Source organism: Pteropus alecto, unplaced genomic scaffold (assembly GCF_000325575.1).
Source record: "Pteropus alecto unplaced genomic scaffold, ASM32557v1 scaffold201, whole genome shotgun sequence".
NCBI lineage: Eukaryota > Metazoa > Chordata > Mammalia > Chiroptera > Pteropodidae > Pteropus > Pteropus alecto.
The window spans coordinates 233,430-250,933 of NW_006430503.1; the positions used below are offsets into that span (position 1 = coordinate 233,430).

Below are 17,504 nucleotides of genomic sequence, written 5' to 3' on the forward strand. Positions count from 1 at the left end.
TAAGAAATATCCCATATCTAAGGAAAAAAATCCGAAGGCAAGCAGAAGGAAGGAAATAATAAAACTGAGAGTGAAAATCAGTAAAATAAAAATCAGTAAATGGTAGAGAAAAAATCAGTGAAACCAAAAATTAGTTCTTTGAAAAGGTAAATGAGAAACTTTTAGCTAGATGACAAATCAGGAGTAGTACAGTTCACAACGGAGTTCCAGTCAAGATAGCAGAGTAGGTAAACTGCTTGCCTACTCCTACTCCCACATCAAAATTACAAATAAATTAGAGAACAGTCATCATTGAGAAAACCTGAAGACGAGCTAAATAGAATTCCTGTAACTAAAAATATATACATGAAGCCACCTAAAATTGATAGGAAGGGCAGACATCTAGAATGGATGCGTCCTACACCCATGGTGTGGTGGTTAAGAAGCAGAAAGAATATCTGCTGCGGAGGTCTCCGTTGAGTAGTGAAAGTTTCCTCACTCAGTCACAAATTCACTCGCTCTAACACCGGTATGGGGGCAGCAGCTCACAAAGTACAGGGGTTATACAGGGAGGAACTGAACTGACTAACTTCACGGTGAGGGCTGGAGGAGCAGGGTTAGGAGCAGCTCTCTTTGGGGACAGAAGCACTGGCAGGCGCCACTGTGCTTTTGTGAGCTCCCCTCCCACCCAGCCGGTCCAGTACAAGTGGGCATGAAATCTGAGTCTCCATCAACCTGGCTTACATCGTTTGCCCCACCCTGGTGATTCCCTGGGACCCCGCCCCACCCAACTTGCTCACCAGGCCAGAGCCTCTTCCAGTGGCTCCTCCACACAAGCAGCCTGCCTTGGCTTGTACTGCAGACTTCCCCCAAATCTCTCAAGGTCCAAAAATCCCAAACAGGCAGTGGCTGGCTTCAGCGAGCTTTGTAGCTCTTGCTCAGTGGCCCAAACCCAGCACAAAAGGCGACCTGTCTCAGCTTGCACTGTAACTCCCATCACGTGGCCCCAGGCCTGGCATAAGCATTGGCCAGTCTGGGTCAACAAAGTAGCCACAAGCCCGGTACAAGTGGCAGCAGGCCTCAGTCTGCAGAGTATCCTCTCCCAGACACCTCCAAAACCAGCACAAGCAGCAGCCAACCTCAGATCACTCTGTAGCACCTACCAAGAGGCCCCAAGCCCGGCACAAGTGGTGGCTGACCTTGGCCTGCACCAAAGCGCCTCCCAAGAGGATCTAAAACCAACACACATGGTGGCCGGCATCAGATCACACCAAAGCACCACCCAACCGGCTTCACCAATGACACACCTGAAAAAGCAGACTCGATGGCACCAGAGCATCGTTAAAGGTACTCTCTCTCTGTGGGGTCAGTCCCCGCACAACAGTTTGTCCACCGCAGTCACAAACAGCCTTCACAGCTGCTCAACCTGACTGACTGACTGACGTGGGAACAGTAACTGAAAGGGGGGAACACAAACCCACATGGTGAACACCCCTGGGGCACCCAACTCAGGTGACCAGGGAGACTACCACTGGGCCCCACAGGACACCTTCTACATAAGGCCGCTCTGTCAAGACCAAGAGAGGGAGCATATCTACCAAATAAACAGAAACAAATACAGAGAGTCAGCAAAAGTGAGGAGACAAAGAAACTTGTCTCAAATGAAGGAACAGGATGTAACTCCAGAAAAAGAACTAAACGAAATGGAGACAAGCAGTCTACCAGATGCAGAGTTCAAAATACTGGTTACAAGGATGCTCAATGAACTTAGAGGAAGAATAAAGGAACTCGGTGAGAACTTCAGCAAAGAGATAGGAAACATAGAAATGGAGACAGAAAACATAAAAAAAAAAATGTCAGAAATGAATACAGAACTGAAACGAAGACAATATAAGAAGGAATCGAAATCTGTTTAGATGAAGCAGAAGAGCGAATCAGTGATCTGGAAGACAAAGTAGCGAAAAACACCCAATTGGAACAGCAGAAAGAAAAAAGAATTTTTAAAAATGAGGATAGTTTAAGGAACCTCTGGGAAAACATCAGGCATACCAACATTTGCATCATAGGTGTACCGGAAGGAAAAAAGGAGCGCAGGAGATTGAAAACATATTTGAAGAAGTAATGACTGGAAACTTTCCTAATCTGCTGAAGTAAATTGACATACAAGTCTGGAAGTGCAGAGAGTCACAAATGGAAAACACGTAAACATGGAGGGGGTGAGTGATTTTAGAATGTGTTCAAACTGAAGCAGCCTTGGCTGCTGTAAACTTATATGAAGCACATAGCAACCACAAACCAAAAATCTATAAGAAATACACGAGGATAAAGAGAAAGGAATTCAAACATAACAAGCGATAGAAAGTTATCAGCATAAAAGAGGAGAGAGCAAGAGAATAAGAACAGAGATGAACTACAAAAATAACCAGAAAACAATAAAATGGCAGTAACTACATACCTGTCAATAATCACTTGAAACGTAAATGGATTGAACGCACCCGTACACCTGCTTGCCTACAAGAGGCGCTCTCTTCAGATCAAAAGACATACACAGGCTGCAAGTAAATGGATGGGGAAAGGTATTTCATGCAAATGGAAACAAACAAACAAAAAGCTGGGATAGTAGTAATACTTCTATCAGACAAAACAACCATTGAAAGAAAGGCTGTACCAAAAGATAGAGGACCTTACATAATGACAAAGGGATCAGTCCAGCAAGATAATACAACTCTTGTAAACATCTATGGACCCCCCCCCCAACCAAATGGCAGCTAAATAGCAACCAAAAAGCAAATATTGACGGACGTAAAGGGGGAGAGATCAACTATGAGATGACAATGGTAGGCGACTGTAAGACCCCAGTGAATTCGATGGATAGATCGTCTAGACAGAAAATCAACAAGGAAAAGTGGCTGAATCGAGAAGAGACAAAATCTGAACAGACTGAGAACTACTAACGAAATCAAATCAGAAATCAAAAACCTCCCAATGAACAAATGTCTTGAACCAGGCTTCACAGGAGAATTTTATCAAACATTCAAAGAAGAAAAAAATCCCTATCCTTCTCAAACTGTTCCAAAATCTGAAGAGGAAGGAAGGCACCCAGACTCATTTTACAAGGCCACCATTACCCCGATACCAAACCAAAGACGTTTCAATATAAGAAAATTATAGGCCAATATCCTTGGTGAACATAGATGCAAAAATTGTCGAAAAATATTAGCAAATCAAATTCAGCAGTGCATTAAAAGGATCATTAACCATGATCAAGTGGGATTTATTCCTGGATGCAAGGTTGGTTTACTATCTGCAAAACAATTAACACGATTCACCACATAAACAAAATGAAAGATAAAAGTCAAATGAACATATCCATACATGCAAAATAAATTTTTTTTTGACAAAATCCAACATCTGTTTAGGATGAAAAAAAGAAAAACTCAGCAAAGTGGGGAGAGATGGAACGTACCTCAAAATAATACAGGCCACATATGACTAACCCGCAGCTAACACCATACTCAATGGTGAAAAGCCGAAAGCTTTTTCTAATCAGTAACAAGACAAGAATGTCCACATTCACCACTTTTATTCAGCACCATAGTGGAAGTCCTAACCGGAGCAATCAGACGAGAAAAAAAAAATATAATGCTGTCGTTATTTGCAGATGACATGATACTGTATGTAGAGAACCCAAAAGGTTCCATCAAAATTTTGAATAAATGAAATCAGCAAAGTACCAGAAAATAAAATTAATATTCAGAAATCAGTTGCATTTTTATACACCAATAATGAACTATCAGAGAGATTAAGAAATTAACAATCCCATTACAATTGTGTCAAAAAAAAACCCAAAAATACCTAGGAATAAATTTAACCAAGGAGGTAAAAGACCTGTACTGGGAAAACTGTTGAAAATGAACCATTAACCATTGAAAATGAAGGTACAGATTGGAATTGGAATGTAGTAACCTGTGTATCCATTAATAGAGCAATGGATAAAGAAGATATGGTACATATATACCAGGGAATATTACTTAGTTTTTTCAAAATCTGTTTAATTATTGCATGGACATATAGTTTTTCGAAGCAGTCCCCTATTGATGGACTTTTAGGTTCAGTCTTTTCCTATTAAAAGTAATGTCACAGTGAATAGCCAGCCCTATGTATGTATCATTTGTATTTTGCCAATATACCTTTGGTGTAGATTCCAAAACATAAGTGAGAAGTTAAATACATTTGTAATTTTGCTACTCATTATCACATCCTTTTTTGGGGGGCTATTTTATTGACATTCCCTCCATCAATATATGGAAGGTCTATTCGATCATAGTCTTACCAATAGAGTATATTGGCAAATATTTGGATATTTTTAAATTTTAGAAGTGAGGAAGAATCGCTCAAGGTTCTTTAATTTGTATTTTATTATGAGTGAAATAGAGCATATATTCATATATTTAATGCTCATTTGCTCATTTCCATTTCAGTAAACATTCTGTTGTCCCATCTTAAAAATCAGGTTTTTTATCTTTATGTTGCTGTTTTTCTCCTTTTAGCTTTCTGTATGAATCCGATGTTTTAGGGCTGTGCATCTCTACTGTGCTCAATAGCAGGAAGCTCCTCAAGACAATTTAAATCAAGACAGTGCCCAAATGAATATTTAAAAAGCCCATGTAGCATCTAGTAGTATCCCACAACCTTAAAATTTTATGACTCGATTGCTTTCTGAATCTAATATTTTTGCCCTGATTCATAACAAACTTCTGAGCATCAGGATTTTAGAAACAGAAAGGATTTTAATAATTACTTAGTCCTAAAGTCTCATCTTTATGGATAAGGAAACTAATTCTGTAGTCTTAATTTATAGATAAAACCTTATAGGTGATCACTAAAATATCTTATTTCCCAGATGAGAGAATGAAGGACTAGCTGAATATATCTCTGTAAACGAAACAGAAATGGAAGTTTATTTATAGGAAGACACCAACATTTTTAAATCATAATTCATGAGTTTCATATTCTTTAAATGTGATTATCTTTAGACTCTTCGAAAGCCTTCCAGGTAATCTCTGAACAAGACCAGATTTTAAAGTAAATGAAAAACATTCTTCCTTCTAATGTCTAAATTTGTCATAAAGGTTTCTGGGCATGAGTAACATAATATGGTTCAGGTACAAATAATTCTCGTATTTTATGGTTTATATATGTATTTAACCTTTAAAGTTATTTTGTAATTCTTAATCATTGCATTTAATTTGCTCATTATGGAATAGGCATTCATAATTTATTTGTTGAGAGCATGAATGTTTATATACTTTTTTCTTAGGAGTTCATGTGTCACACAGTTCAACCTTCTGGAAAGTGTGTACAGAATGTTCAGGAGGGATGACCTGCTTTCAAATACCACTCGCCTAGCATTTGTAGACCGTTCTCTCCTCACTCTGCTATGGCACTGTAGCCTGGATGCTTTGAGAGAATTTTTTTGTAAAATTGTGGTGGATGCCATTGATGTGTTGAAATCCAGATTTATAAAGGTATCATACATCTATTATTAAATTAAATGATAATAAGAATTGATAGATCTCTTCAATCAGTATCAATACAAACTGCCATGTTGGTTCACTCAAAGGTTTTCTATTTCGCTGGGAGCATTACTTCTATATTTATTATTATCTTTTATTTACTTTTTATTTTTATTTTTTATGGTGATATTGTTAACGAAATCCAATAAGTTTCACCTGTACACTTTAACAGTAAGGCATATCTATATTTACACTGTGTGTTCACCTCCCATAGTTAGATTTCTTTCTGTCACCACACATTTGACCCCATTTACCCTTCCCCCCTCTCCTCTGGTAACCACTAGTCTGTTTTCCATGTTCATTGGTCTCTGTTTGTTTGTCCTGTTCATTTGTTGCTTTTAGGTTTATATCCAAAATATAAGTGATATCGTAAGACTTTCAACTTTTTCTGTCTGGCTTATTCTCCTTAGCGTGATTATCTTGAGGTCCATCCATGTTGTCACAAATGGCAGTATTTCATTTCTTCTTGTGGCTGAGTAATATTCCATTGTATATATGTACAGAGTTTCTTTAGCTAATCATCTATCATAGGACACTTCGATTCCTTCCATGTCCTGGCCACCGTGAATAATGCTGCTGTGAACATCGGTGTGCAAATATCTTTTCGGATATGAGTTTTCAAGTCTTTGGGGTAAATACTCAGTAGAGGGATTGCTTGATCATATGGTAGATCAATTCTTAGTTTTTTGAGGAATCTCTGTACTGTTTTTCATAGTGACTATACCATCAACATTGTATGAGAGTTCCATTTTCTCTGCATCCTCTACAACATTTATTATTACTTGTCCTGTTGATTATAGCTATTTTAACGGATATGAGATGGCATCTCATTGTGGTTTTCATTTACATTTTTTCCCTAATAGCTAGTGATGTTGAGCAACTTTTGAAAAATTTCTTGGCCATTTATATGTCCTCTAGGGAGAAGTGTCTGTTCAGGTCCTCTGCTCACTTTTTAATTGGATCATTTTTTTGTTGTTTTTATTGACTTGTATGAGTTCCTTGTATATTTTGGATATTAGGCCCTTATCGGAGGTGTCGCTTGCAAGTATATTTTCCCATTTGGGTGATTGTCTCTTTACTTTGTTCATTGTTTCTTTGACTGAGTGGAAGCTTTTTAGTTTGATGCAGTCCCATTCATTTATTTTTGCTTTTATTTCCCTTGCCTTTGAGGTCAAATTCATAAAATCCTCTTTAAGTCCAAGGTCCTTGAGTTTAGTTCCTATGTTTTGTTCTATGCATTTTATTGTTTCAGGTCTTATATTCAGGTCCTTAATCCATTTTGAGTTAATTTTGGTATATGGTGATAGACAACAGTCTAGTTTCATTCTTTTGCAGGTGACTTTCTGGTTTTCCCAGCACCATTTATTGAAGAGACTTTCCTTTCTCCACTGTTATGTTTTTGTCTTTTTGTCGAAAATTATTTGCGCATATAAACATGGGATTTTTACCGGATTCTTGATTCTGTTCCACTGGTCTGTGCGTCTGCTTTGCTGCCAATACCATGCCGTTTTGATTACTGTCGCTTTGTAGTATACTTTGAAGTGGGGCAGAGTGATGCCTCCAGCCTCATTCTTTTTTCTCAGGATGGCTTTGGCAGTTTGGGGTCTTTTGTGCTTCCATACAAATCTGAAGATTTTTTTGTTCTATTTCTTTAAAGAATGCCAATGGGATTTTGATAGAGATTACTTAAACCTGTATAATGTTTTAGGTAATATGATCATTTTAACTATGTTGATTCTTCCAATCCAAGAACACGGAATATCTTTCCATTTCTTTGTATATTCTTTGATTTCTTTTAATAGGGTCTTGTAGTTTTCATTATATAGATCCACGTGTTTCGTTAGATTTATTCCTGGATATTTTATTCTTTTTCTTGCAATTACAAATGGAATTATTTTTTCCACTTCTTTTTCTGATACTTCATTATTAGAGGATAGGAACGCTACGGATTTTTGAACGTTGATTTTGTATCTAGAGACTTTACTGTAGTTGGTTATTGTTTCTAGTAGTGTTTTTGTGGAGTCTTTAGGGTTTTGTATATAGAGAATCATGTCATCCGCAAATAATGACAGTTTGACTTCTTCGTTTCCTATTTGGATGCCTTTTATATCTTTCTCTTTTCTTATTTCACTTGGCTAGGACCTCCAATGTTATATTGAATAACAGTGGCGATAGTGGACAGCCTTGCCTTCTTCCTGATCTTGGAACATTTTTAGTTTTTCGCCATTAAGTATAATGTTGGTTGAGGGGTTGTCTTATATGACCTTTATGATGTTAAGATACTTTCTTTCTCTACCAATTTTGTTAATTGTTTTAATCATAAATGGATGCTTTATCTTGTCAAAGGCCTTTTCTGCATCTATTGATATGATCATATGATTCTTATTTTTTAGTTTGTTTATGTGGTGTATCACATTAATCGGTTTGCATATGTTGAACCATCTCTGTTCCTCTGGGATGATGCTAACTTGATCGTGGTGTATAATCTTTTTAATACATTGTTGTATTCGGTTCACTAGTATCTTATTTAGGATTTTTACATCTGTGTTCCTGAGAGATACTCGTCTGTAGTTTTCTTTTTTTGTGTGTTATCTTTACCAGATTTTGGTATCAGAGTGATATTGGCCTCATAAAATGAGTTGGGAAGTATTGCCTCCTCTTCAATTTTCTGGAAGAGTTTGAGGAGAATAGGTATTCAATCTTATTCGAATGTTTGATAGCATTCAGTGGTGGAACCATCTGGTCCTGGACTTTTACTTTGTGGTAGGTTTCTGTTGATTGTTTCAACTTCCGTACTGCTGATTGGTCTATTTAGATCTTTCAGTTCTTTTTGATTCAATCTAGGAAGGTTGTATTTTTTTAAGTATGTGTCCATTTCTTCCAGGTTATTAAATTTGGTGTTACGTACATTTTACAGTATTTTTGTGTCATCCTTTGCATTTCTGCGGTGTCTGTCATAATTTCCCCTCTTTCATCTCTGATTTTGTTTATTTGTGTCCTTTTTTTTTCTCTTTAGTGAGTCTAATTTTATTAACTTCTCAAAGAACTAGTTCTTTATTGCATTTATTTTTTCTATTTTTTTTTTTTTGTTTTCAATTTAACTTCTGTCTGCTCTAATTTTGATTATTTCTTTCCTTCTGCTGACTTTAAGGCTTCATTTGTTCTTCCTTTTCTAGTTTTTTAAGATGAAGCATTAGGCTGTTTATTTGGGCTCGTTCTTGTTTTTGGAGGTAGGCCTATAATGATATGAACTTTCCTCTTAGGACTGCTTTTGTGGTGTCATAGAAGTTTTGATATGTTGTGCTGTCATTATCATTTGTTACTATGCATCTTTTGATCTCTCCTTTTATTTCTTCTCTGACCCAGTTATTCTTCAATAGTAGCATGTTGTTTAATCTTCATGTATTTATAGTCCTTTCTGCTTTATTTTTTATAGTTGATCTCTAGTTTCAAAGCATTATGATCAGAGAATATGGTTGGTATGATTCCAACCCTCTTATATTTTTGAGGCTATCTCTGTGTCTCAGTATGTGGTCAATTCTTGAGAATGTTCCATGTGTACTAGAGAAGAATATATAAGCAGCTGTTTTGCGATGGAAGGCTCTGTAAATGTCAGTTAACTCCGGTTGGTCTAATATGTAGGTCCCCTGCTATGATCGTGTTTTGGTCTGTTTCTCCCTTTAGTTCTGTTAGAAATTACGTATTTCGGGGCTCCCTTATTGGGAGCATAGATATTAATGTGTTATTTCTTATTGGTGAATGATTCCCTTTATCATTATGAAGTGTTCCTCAGTTTCTTTCTTGACCTTGTTTATTTGAAGTCTATTTCATCTGATATTAGTACCGCTACACCCGCTTTTCTCTGAATGCCATTTGCTTGGAATATCATTTTTCACCCTTTCACTTTGAGTATATATTTGTCTTTGGAGCTGAGATGTGTCTCCTGGAGGCAGCATATAGTTGGGTTTTGTTTTTTGATTCTGCATCTCTGTGTCTTTTTATTGGTGAGTTCAGTCCATTTACCTTTAGAGTGATTATTGAAATACGAGGTCTTCATATAGTCATTTTATCTTTTACTTTCTGGTAGTTCGGTTATTTCCATTGCTTCCTTGTCCTTGCATTTCTGTTTTCTTTATTTTGGTCGAGTTTCGTGTGTTTTCCCTCTAGTTTTTCTTGTTTTATGTTATATACTTCAGTTTTGAATCTTTGGTGTGTGGGTTACCATTACGAATATGTAAAGGATAGTTATAGCTATGCAGTCGTCCATTTTCTTCTGCGCATGCCCTATTCCCATTCTGCCTTTGCAAATTTGGATCTTTGAATCCTCCCCTTTTCAGTCATCATTGTCTCAGTTTGTCCCTCTGTATGCTGATCGTTCATTACTACCTTGCTATAGCAGTTCTCTTCTTACTCTTTAAGCTATAGTGCCATGTTCTTAGTAAGAGTTGCACTTCTCTGTTTCTATTGCCTTAGACACCTTACTCCTAATTATGTATTTTTTCTTTTTTGTCATTTTATTTAAGGTGCGTTGACCCCTTTTAGTATTTCCTGTAGTTCAAGCCTCGTAGTGGAGAATTCCCTCAACTTTTTTATGTCTGGAAAGGTCTTTCTTTCTCTTTCATATCTAAAGGAGAGCTTTGCTGGATACATTACTCTAGGCTGGTAGTTCTTTTTACTTAATAATTTTCAAACTTTTAAAGTTTGTGCTGAGAAGTCCGACGATAATCTGATGGGTTTTCCTTTAACTTACCATGGTTTTTTTTTCCCTCACTGCCCTGAGAATTCTATCTTTGTAATTGATTTTTATTAATTTTAATACAGTGTGCCTTGGTAAAGGCCTTTTTGGGTTGAGATAATTGGATATTCTGTTGGCTTATCAAATTCCAAGCTCTAGCTCATTCCTTAGATTTGGGATATTCTTGTCCACTATTTGTCTGAAAATGCTTTCTAGTCTTGCTCTTTTTCTTTGCCTTCAGAAATGCCCATTATTCTTATGTTTCCTCCCCTGATGGTATCAGCTAGTTCTTGAATTTCTCTTTCATTATTTTTCATTCTTCAGTTTCTCTCTTCTTCATTCTGATGTATTTCTAGATTTCTGTCACTATTCCTTTCCTTCAATTAGTCAACTCTCTTTCCAAAGCTCAATATTTCATTTTTCAACTCTTACAGTGTTTTTTTTTGTTGTTTTTTGTTTTTGTTTTTTTTTTTTATCTCCAGAAGATCTATTCTGTTCTTTTTGAGGGTTTCAACGTCTCCTTGCTAAAGAACTCATTCTGCTCATCTAGTTGTTTTTTTAGTTCCTGAAATTGTTGATATGACTCATTCTGGATCTCACTGAATTTTTTCAGAAGTACCATCCAGAATTTTCTGTCATTTAAATCACATATTTCTATGTCTGTAAGCTTGTTTTCTGGAGATTTTTCTTTCTTTCTGAGCTGCCTTGTCACCTTGGTTGTTCTTGGTGTTTCATGGACTATTTCTCCGCCTGGGCATTAATGGTAGTGTAACTGCTTTTTTTTTCCCCCAGAAAGAAGATTTATTATATAAAGATCTCTCTTTAGTCTGTTGCAAGGAAGGCGCTTTTCTTTTGATTTCCTAGTTGGTGGCATCTAAGCCTTTTGGATCCCTGCTTTATATAAAGCCTTAATAATGCCTTTTTTTTCCCCCTTATAGATGTTTAATCACCTCATCTCAGTCCCTGTCAGTGTTAGTGACAGTTTCAGTAGTGTTTGCTCAGATTCCCCTGGGGCTCCCTGGTTTTTGGTCTCAGAGAGTATGGGGGTGGCCCTCTGGGTTAGGGTTTGAGGGCTGTAGCTCAGCCTTGGTTTTGCAACCGTGGCCGGTAAAAATCAACTATTTTTTCTCTCATCCCCGCTTCTCTGCTTTCTGCCCTGATGACTGGGCCCTACCTCCAGCCATCTGCGGGGAGCTCACAGCACTCCCAGGCAGGGCTGTTCAGGGAACTCGCTCCACCTTCTCCCCTCCCCCTCCTCCTGCAGGGAGCTCTGGCTGTGAGAAGGAGCTTCTTTATTTCTCCCAGCCCACTGCCCGACACCTGGGGTTCAGACCTGTGGTAACTCTTATGTGCACATCCCACGCTCAGACGTGCTGGTGTGCAGTTTGGGTGTTTTTTCTTGAGTTTTAGATGTTCAGCTTATTGTTGTTTCAAGGATCGAGATCAGGGCATATTTCTCAGTCTGCCATGTTTCTCCAAACTACCTCTGCATTTAGATAACAGCCTGTGGTTATATAGGATCTGCATTAGTTTCCTGAAGCTACTATAATAAATTATCACAAATGTGGCTTATAGCAACCGAATTTGTTCTCTCTCAGTTTTGGAGGCCAGATCAGAAATCAGTTTAATTGGGTTGAAATCAAGGTGTTGCCAGGGCTGCGCTTACTTTGGAGGCTCTATAGGAAAATCTATTTCTTGCCTCTTGTAGCTTCTGTAGCCTGCCAGCATTTGGCTTGTGGCTACATCACTCTTGTTTCTCCTTATGTGATCACATTGCTTCCTCCTTTTTTGTCTAATCTCTCTTTCTGCCTCCTTATAAATATGTGATTGCATTTGGGGCCTCCTTAATCTCCCCATCTTGGGATCGTTTACTTAATTCCATCTGTATAATCATTTTTTTTTTTGTCAGATAAGGTAATATTCACAAGTTCCAGGGATTAAAACATGGATATTTTTGAGGCTGTTATTCAGCTCAATACAGTTCACCTCCCCAAATATTTCCACTTGCAGACTAGATTTATCCTATCCCAACATCCCCCCAAATTTAAATTCATTAAAGCATCAACTTTGAAGCCCAAAATCTCATTTAAATATCATTTGCTGACCCAAATCTCACCATCTAAATGATATAAATCCGATATGGGTGGGATTCTGGGTATGATTCCTCTTGGGGCAAAATTCTCTCCATCTGACCTATGAAACTAGGAAACAAATTATTTGCTTCCTTAATACAGTGGTGGGACTGGCATAGGATGACAATTACAGACATTTCTATTCCAAAAAAGAGAAAATGGAGGTAAGAAAGGAGTTAGTATTTCAAAGAAATATCAAAATTAAATTCTGTTAGGTTTCACAACCTGAGAATAATGCTCTGTGGCCTGAAGCCCTGCCCCTCTGGACCAGAGTCTCCATCCATGGAGTCATTCTTTTTTCTTGAAGGATAGCATATGTTTGCAGCTGAGTATTTTATCAATATAATTCTTGCTTATAGAATTTTGGGAGTACAGTAGCCATTTTTCATTTCATCTGGAAATGTTTCCTCTGGTTTAACATTCTCAAAAACCTTGTAATTCTCTTATGTATGTCTGGAGATTTACTCCAATAGACAAAAGAGAGTCATCCACTGATATCTGCTAGATAATTTTATCTCTATTCCTGGTTTCTGCTGAAATAATCGAGGGCACCCGTGAGTCACATACTTAATTTTTTTTTTCCTCCTCTTTAATTCTCTCCCCCCCTCCACCCCTAACCTATAGATGTTGCCATTCCCCTTAAGAACTAGATCTCTGAAGGCAGGACGTCTCCTCCCACACGCTCATGGCATGCACCGAGGCCTGACACCCCTGGTGCACCCTGGGGGGCCTGGCGCATCTGGGGTATGGTCGGTGGCTCTACCTGGGACGCGAACCCAGAACCTTCTGCGTGTAAACCAGACATGCTAACCAGTACACTATGGAACCACCCTCACATACTTAATTTTTTCAGCGCTAGCCACAGATTGTCCAGCCACACCCTTGGTCTTCTATCCAGTGAATCTCCTAAATGTTAGCATCTTTTACAGTCTAGATAGGCTGAGAATTTTCCAAATTATCAAGTTCTGCTTCTTGTTGCCTAAGAATTCTTGCCTCAGTTTATATCTTGTATCTCACATTTTATTATAAGCATCAAAGAAAGAATCAGGCTGTGCCTTCAACCAATTTGTTTGTGAATCTTCTCCGCTAAATATTAAATTGTATAGCTTACAAGTTCTTGCTTTCTGCACAACTATAGAATACTATTTAGCTGAGTTTTCTACCACTATAACAAGGATCCCTTTTCCTTCAGTTTGCAAAAATATGTTTTTTATTTTTTTCTGAGACCTCACCAGCAAGTACTTTAATGTCCATATTTCTACCAGAAAGATGTTTATGATGGTTGAGATATTCTCTAAGACAATATTGGCTTTCTCTCTCATGCTCTTCATTTCCTTCTGAGCCCTGCCTTTAATGTCAGAATTTCTACCAACAATCTTTACAAGGTAACCTAGGTTCTTTCTGTCATATATCACAGAATTCTTTCATCCTCTACCCATCATCCAATTTCAAAGCCCTTTTATATTTTTGGCATTTTGTTATAGCAGGCCCCAACTCTTGATACCAAAATATATATTAGTTTCGTGAATCTGCTGTAACGTTACTATAACTCGATGCCATAGAACAATAGAAATTTATTCTCTCACAGTTTTGGAGGCCAGAAGTCCAAAATCAGTTACACTGAGCTAAAATCAGTGTGTTGCAAGGGCCACACTTGCCCCTGAGTACTCATTCCTTGCATCTTCAAGCTTCTGGTGGCTGCTGGCATTTCTTGACTTGTGGCTATATCACTCCAGTCTCTGCCTCCATTGCCACTTTGCCTGTTTCTATCTGCTCTCCCTATTTACCCCTTTTACGAGGTTACATGTGGTTTTATTTTGGGTCCACATAAACAATCCAGTATTATCTCCCTATTAATAAAATTTGTAAAGTGCCATTTTGCTTTATGAAGATATATTCATGAGTTTCAGGGCTTGGGACATGGATATCTTTGGGGGTGGGGGCATCATTCAGCCTCCTGGTGAATGCTGTTAAGAATATTGTAAATACTCAAATGATACATTGTCAGTGGAGATTTTAATATACATAGTTGAAATTATGTTTTTTAAAAATCGAATTTTCACCTGTTATTATCGTACCTTCAATAAGATTTTATGCAAAAGTTGTATACTCATACCCTAAGCTCACTCATTGGACATTGTGCATTAATCCTGTCTCACTCAATATAACACATTAGTACTTATTTCCACATTTTAGACCCTGGACTATCTTTTATTAAAGTGATTTAACATCTTTGTTAAAATTACTTTCCATTTTAAGGGTATTGAATATTAAATTTGACGTAGTCAATACATTTTTTTCATGTTAGATAAGACCAAAGATAATCATTTGTTACTTTTTCTTAGCTAAATGAATCTTCCTTTGAGACTCAAATCATCAAGAAGATGGGCTATTATAAGATGCTAGATGTGATGTATTCTCGTCTTCCAAAAGATGATGTTCACTCTAAGGAATCCAAAATTAATCAAGTTTTCCATGGCTCACGTATTACAGAAGGAAGTGAACTTACAAAGATACTTATTAAGTAAGGTTTTAGTTAATTTTGAGTTATATTTGATTTAATGTTTTTGATACATATATTTTTAAGCATGTATATAATGTGAATAAATATTTAAGTTTGTTTACTGAATATTTATAACTTTCTTGGTTTTTTGTATGTACAAACTACTTAGATGGACTTTAATTTAGAATGTTATACACATCTTTCATAAAGAACAAAAATCATTTTTTTTCTTTTACTGTTTATCCTACCCTTTTCCCCCTCAATAGTTTTATATATTTTTAGTGGAATGATTTACAGACAGGATTAGTGTATTTTAATTTTTCTGACCATCATTTGAAATTAAAAGGAGCGTAAAAATACCTTTAAGCAGGCATTGTATAAAACACAAAGTAATCAAATACGTTTTCTCTAAAACCAGCCTTATAATGAAGTTTCTTCTCAGTAGATATTCTGCCACGTCTCATTTTGCATACGTAGAACAAATGGATTGTTACTTTCCTGGTCTTCTAGTCCTTACTTTACCTCTTCAGTGAATGACATCACTGTTCACTCATTTGCATAAACAAGAGACTTGGGAATTGTATTTTATTCCTTCTTCATCTTCATCTCTCCAACCTTGAAGCACGCCCTAGTGGTTGGCAGATTGGGTAGATTTTATCTCCTCAGTATTTCTGAAAGCAGTGGCCTTATTTCATTCCGCCTTCATACAGCTGTGTCGTAGCATCTGGTGTTCTTTGCTGAACCACTGCATTATCCTTTATAATTCTCCTGCTCCTAGGCTTGTCTTTCTCAGTTTTCCATACTGCTGCCATAATAATAATAATATAGTTGTAATACGAACCCGATTGTTTAACTTCTCTGTCTAAAACCCTTCCATCTTCAGTAGTAGGGTGGACAAACTTTTTCTGCAAAGAGCCTGATAGTAACTATTTTGGGGTTTGCGGGCCATCTGGTCTCAGTTGCAACTACCACACTATACTGTGAAATCAGCCATAAACACTATGTAAATTAATGGGCATGGCTATATTCCAAGAAAACTGTTTTCAAAAATGCTTGGTCACCAGAGCATGGTTTGGTGACCTTGGCCTTTAAGATGAAGTCCAAGCTCCTTAGTATGGTAGACAAGCTCTTCTAGGAATGCACCGCTCTGTACCTTTCACTCACTGCTAGGCACTGCTCATTTCATCCTCTGAACATACCATATGGCGTCTCCCTTTTTATAAGTGATAATAACTTATAAATGACTGTGTACATTTTTTCTTGGGCTAATTTATAATTCAAAACTCTGATTTTTCTCTTAAAACCTTTTTTGGCTCCTGAGGCTGAACTTCTGTCCTCCGTGCTTACATCTCTTATCTTACTGTGCTTGTTGCTATCACTGTGCTTACTGCATGCAGTATGATGAAAACCATGGACATGACCTTTGACTTGAGATGTGTATGGGCACAGTGACTTGCTAGTCTTCTGTTCCCAGTGCCTAGTACTATGTTGGGCACAAACCTGACACTCAGAAAAGGCTGAACTGAATTGAGATCCTGTTGTCTGGCATTGTTGAACTTGAGCAACGATTTCCCTGTTACACAAATTAATTTTTTACCTCATCTCCACCGCAGATTGTGTTATGATGCATTTACAGAGAACATGGCTGGTGAGAATCAGTTGCTGGAAAGGAGAAGACTTTACCATTGTGCTGCATACAACTGTGCCATTTCTGTTATTTGCTGTATCTTCAACGAATTAAAATTTTACCAAGGTTTTCTGTTTAGTGAAAAACCAGAAAAGGTAAGCCATTCCTCAGGTGTACACTGTTGTTGTCATTATAGGATTTCAAAAGTTAGATTAGATCAATTAAAGTTATATTGTAATTTGTATCTTATATTATTATAGATGTAGTTCTTTTAGTTCCTCATATATATAAAGCTGAAGTGCTTCTCAGTGAGTTATTAAGTAGCATCATTTTTGTAGTAGCATCAGTAATAAGGACTCCACTATTCAGATATTTTTATGTGATTCTTTGGATTCACAGAACTTGCTTATTTTTGAAAATCTGATAGACCTGAAGCGCTGCTATACATTTCCTGTAGAAGTTGAGGTGAGTGAAATTTTTCAATGCTGTTTCTAAGTTTAAAAAAATCTTACCAAGTGCTTATAGAGAAAAATATGCATTATGCCAGCATATTAAATTTCCAGTATTCAAGTCTGCTTTGAGCTACAAAAACTGGCAAGTACCAGTATTTCAATCTGAGGCAACTACAACAAAAAGGCAACTACAATGAAATTCATCAAACTCGATTTTTCCCTTTCTTGACTAGTAAAGGAAAGAAATGCCAGTAAAAGGAGCTGTTAGGACAAATTCTAGCAGTTGTTTTCTGAGTAAATTCTTCTGGTCAATGAAATTGCAATTCATTGGGTACAGAATTATGACCCTGTGGCCTTGGTTCGGTTATTTGGCAGGATAATGGGATGCCATGTACAGAGGTCATGGGGATAATTGCAAAACTTACTCTGGCAAATGTGACGAGCTTGATTTTAGCCAAGCTAAGTTTGATATGCCAGCCTAAGCAATTGGTGGAAAGAGT

The 17,504-nt window shown here is 37.2% G+C and overlaps 1 protein-coding gene across 7 annotated transcripts in view; it reads left to right on the plus strand.

Annotated features, from left to right (window-relative positions):
* Nucleotides 1-17,504, plus strand: part of PRKDC (protein kinase, DNA-activated, catalytic polypeptide) — a 191,844-nt gene that overhangs the window by 91,594 nt on the left and 82,746 nt on the right. For all 7 annotated transcript variants that reach the window (XM_015592731.2, XM_006905155.3, XM_025049081.1 and 4 more), the window contains 4 exons: nucleotides 5,300-5,507; nucleotides 14,768-14,946; nucleotides 16,539-16,707; nucleotides 16,952-17,017. In XM_015592731.2, the coding sequence (XP_015448217.1) occupies nucleotides 5,300-5,507; nucleotides 14,768-14,946; nucleotides 16,539-16,707; nucleotides 16,952-17,017 (622 nt within the window). The remainder of the gene's footprint in view (nucleotides 1-5,299; nucleotides 5,508-14,767; nucleotides 14,947-16,538; nucleotides 16,708-16,951; nucleotides 17,018-17,504) is intronic.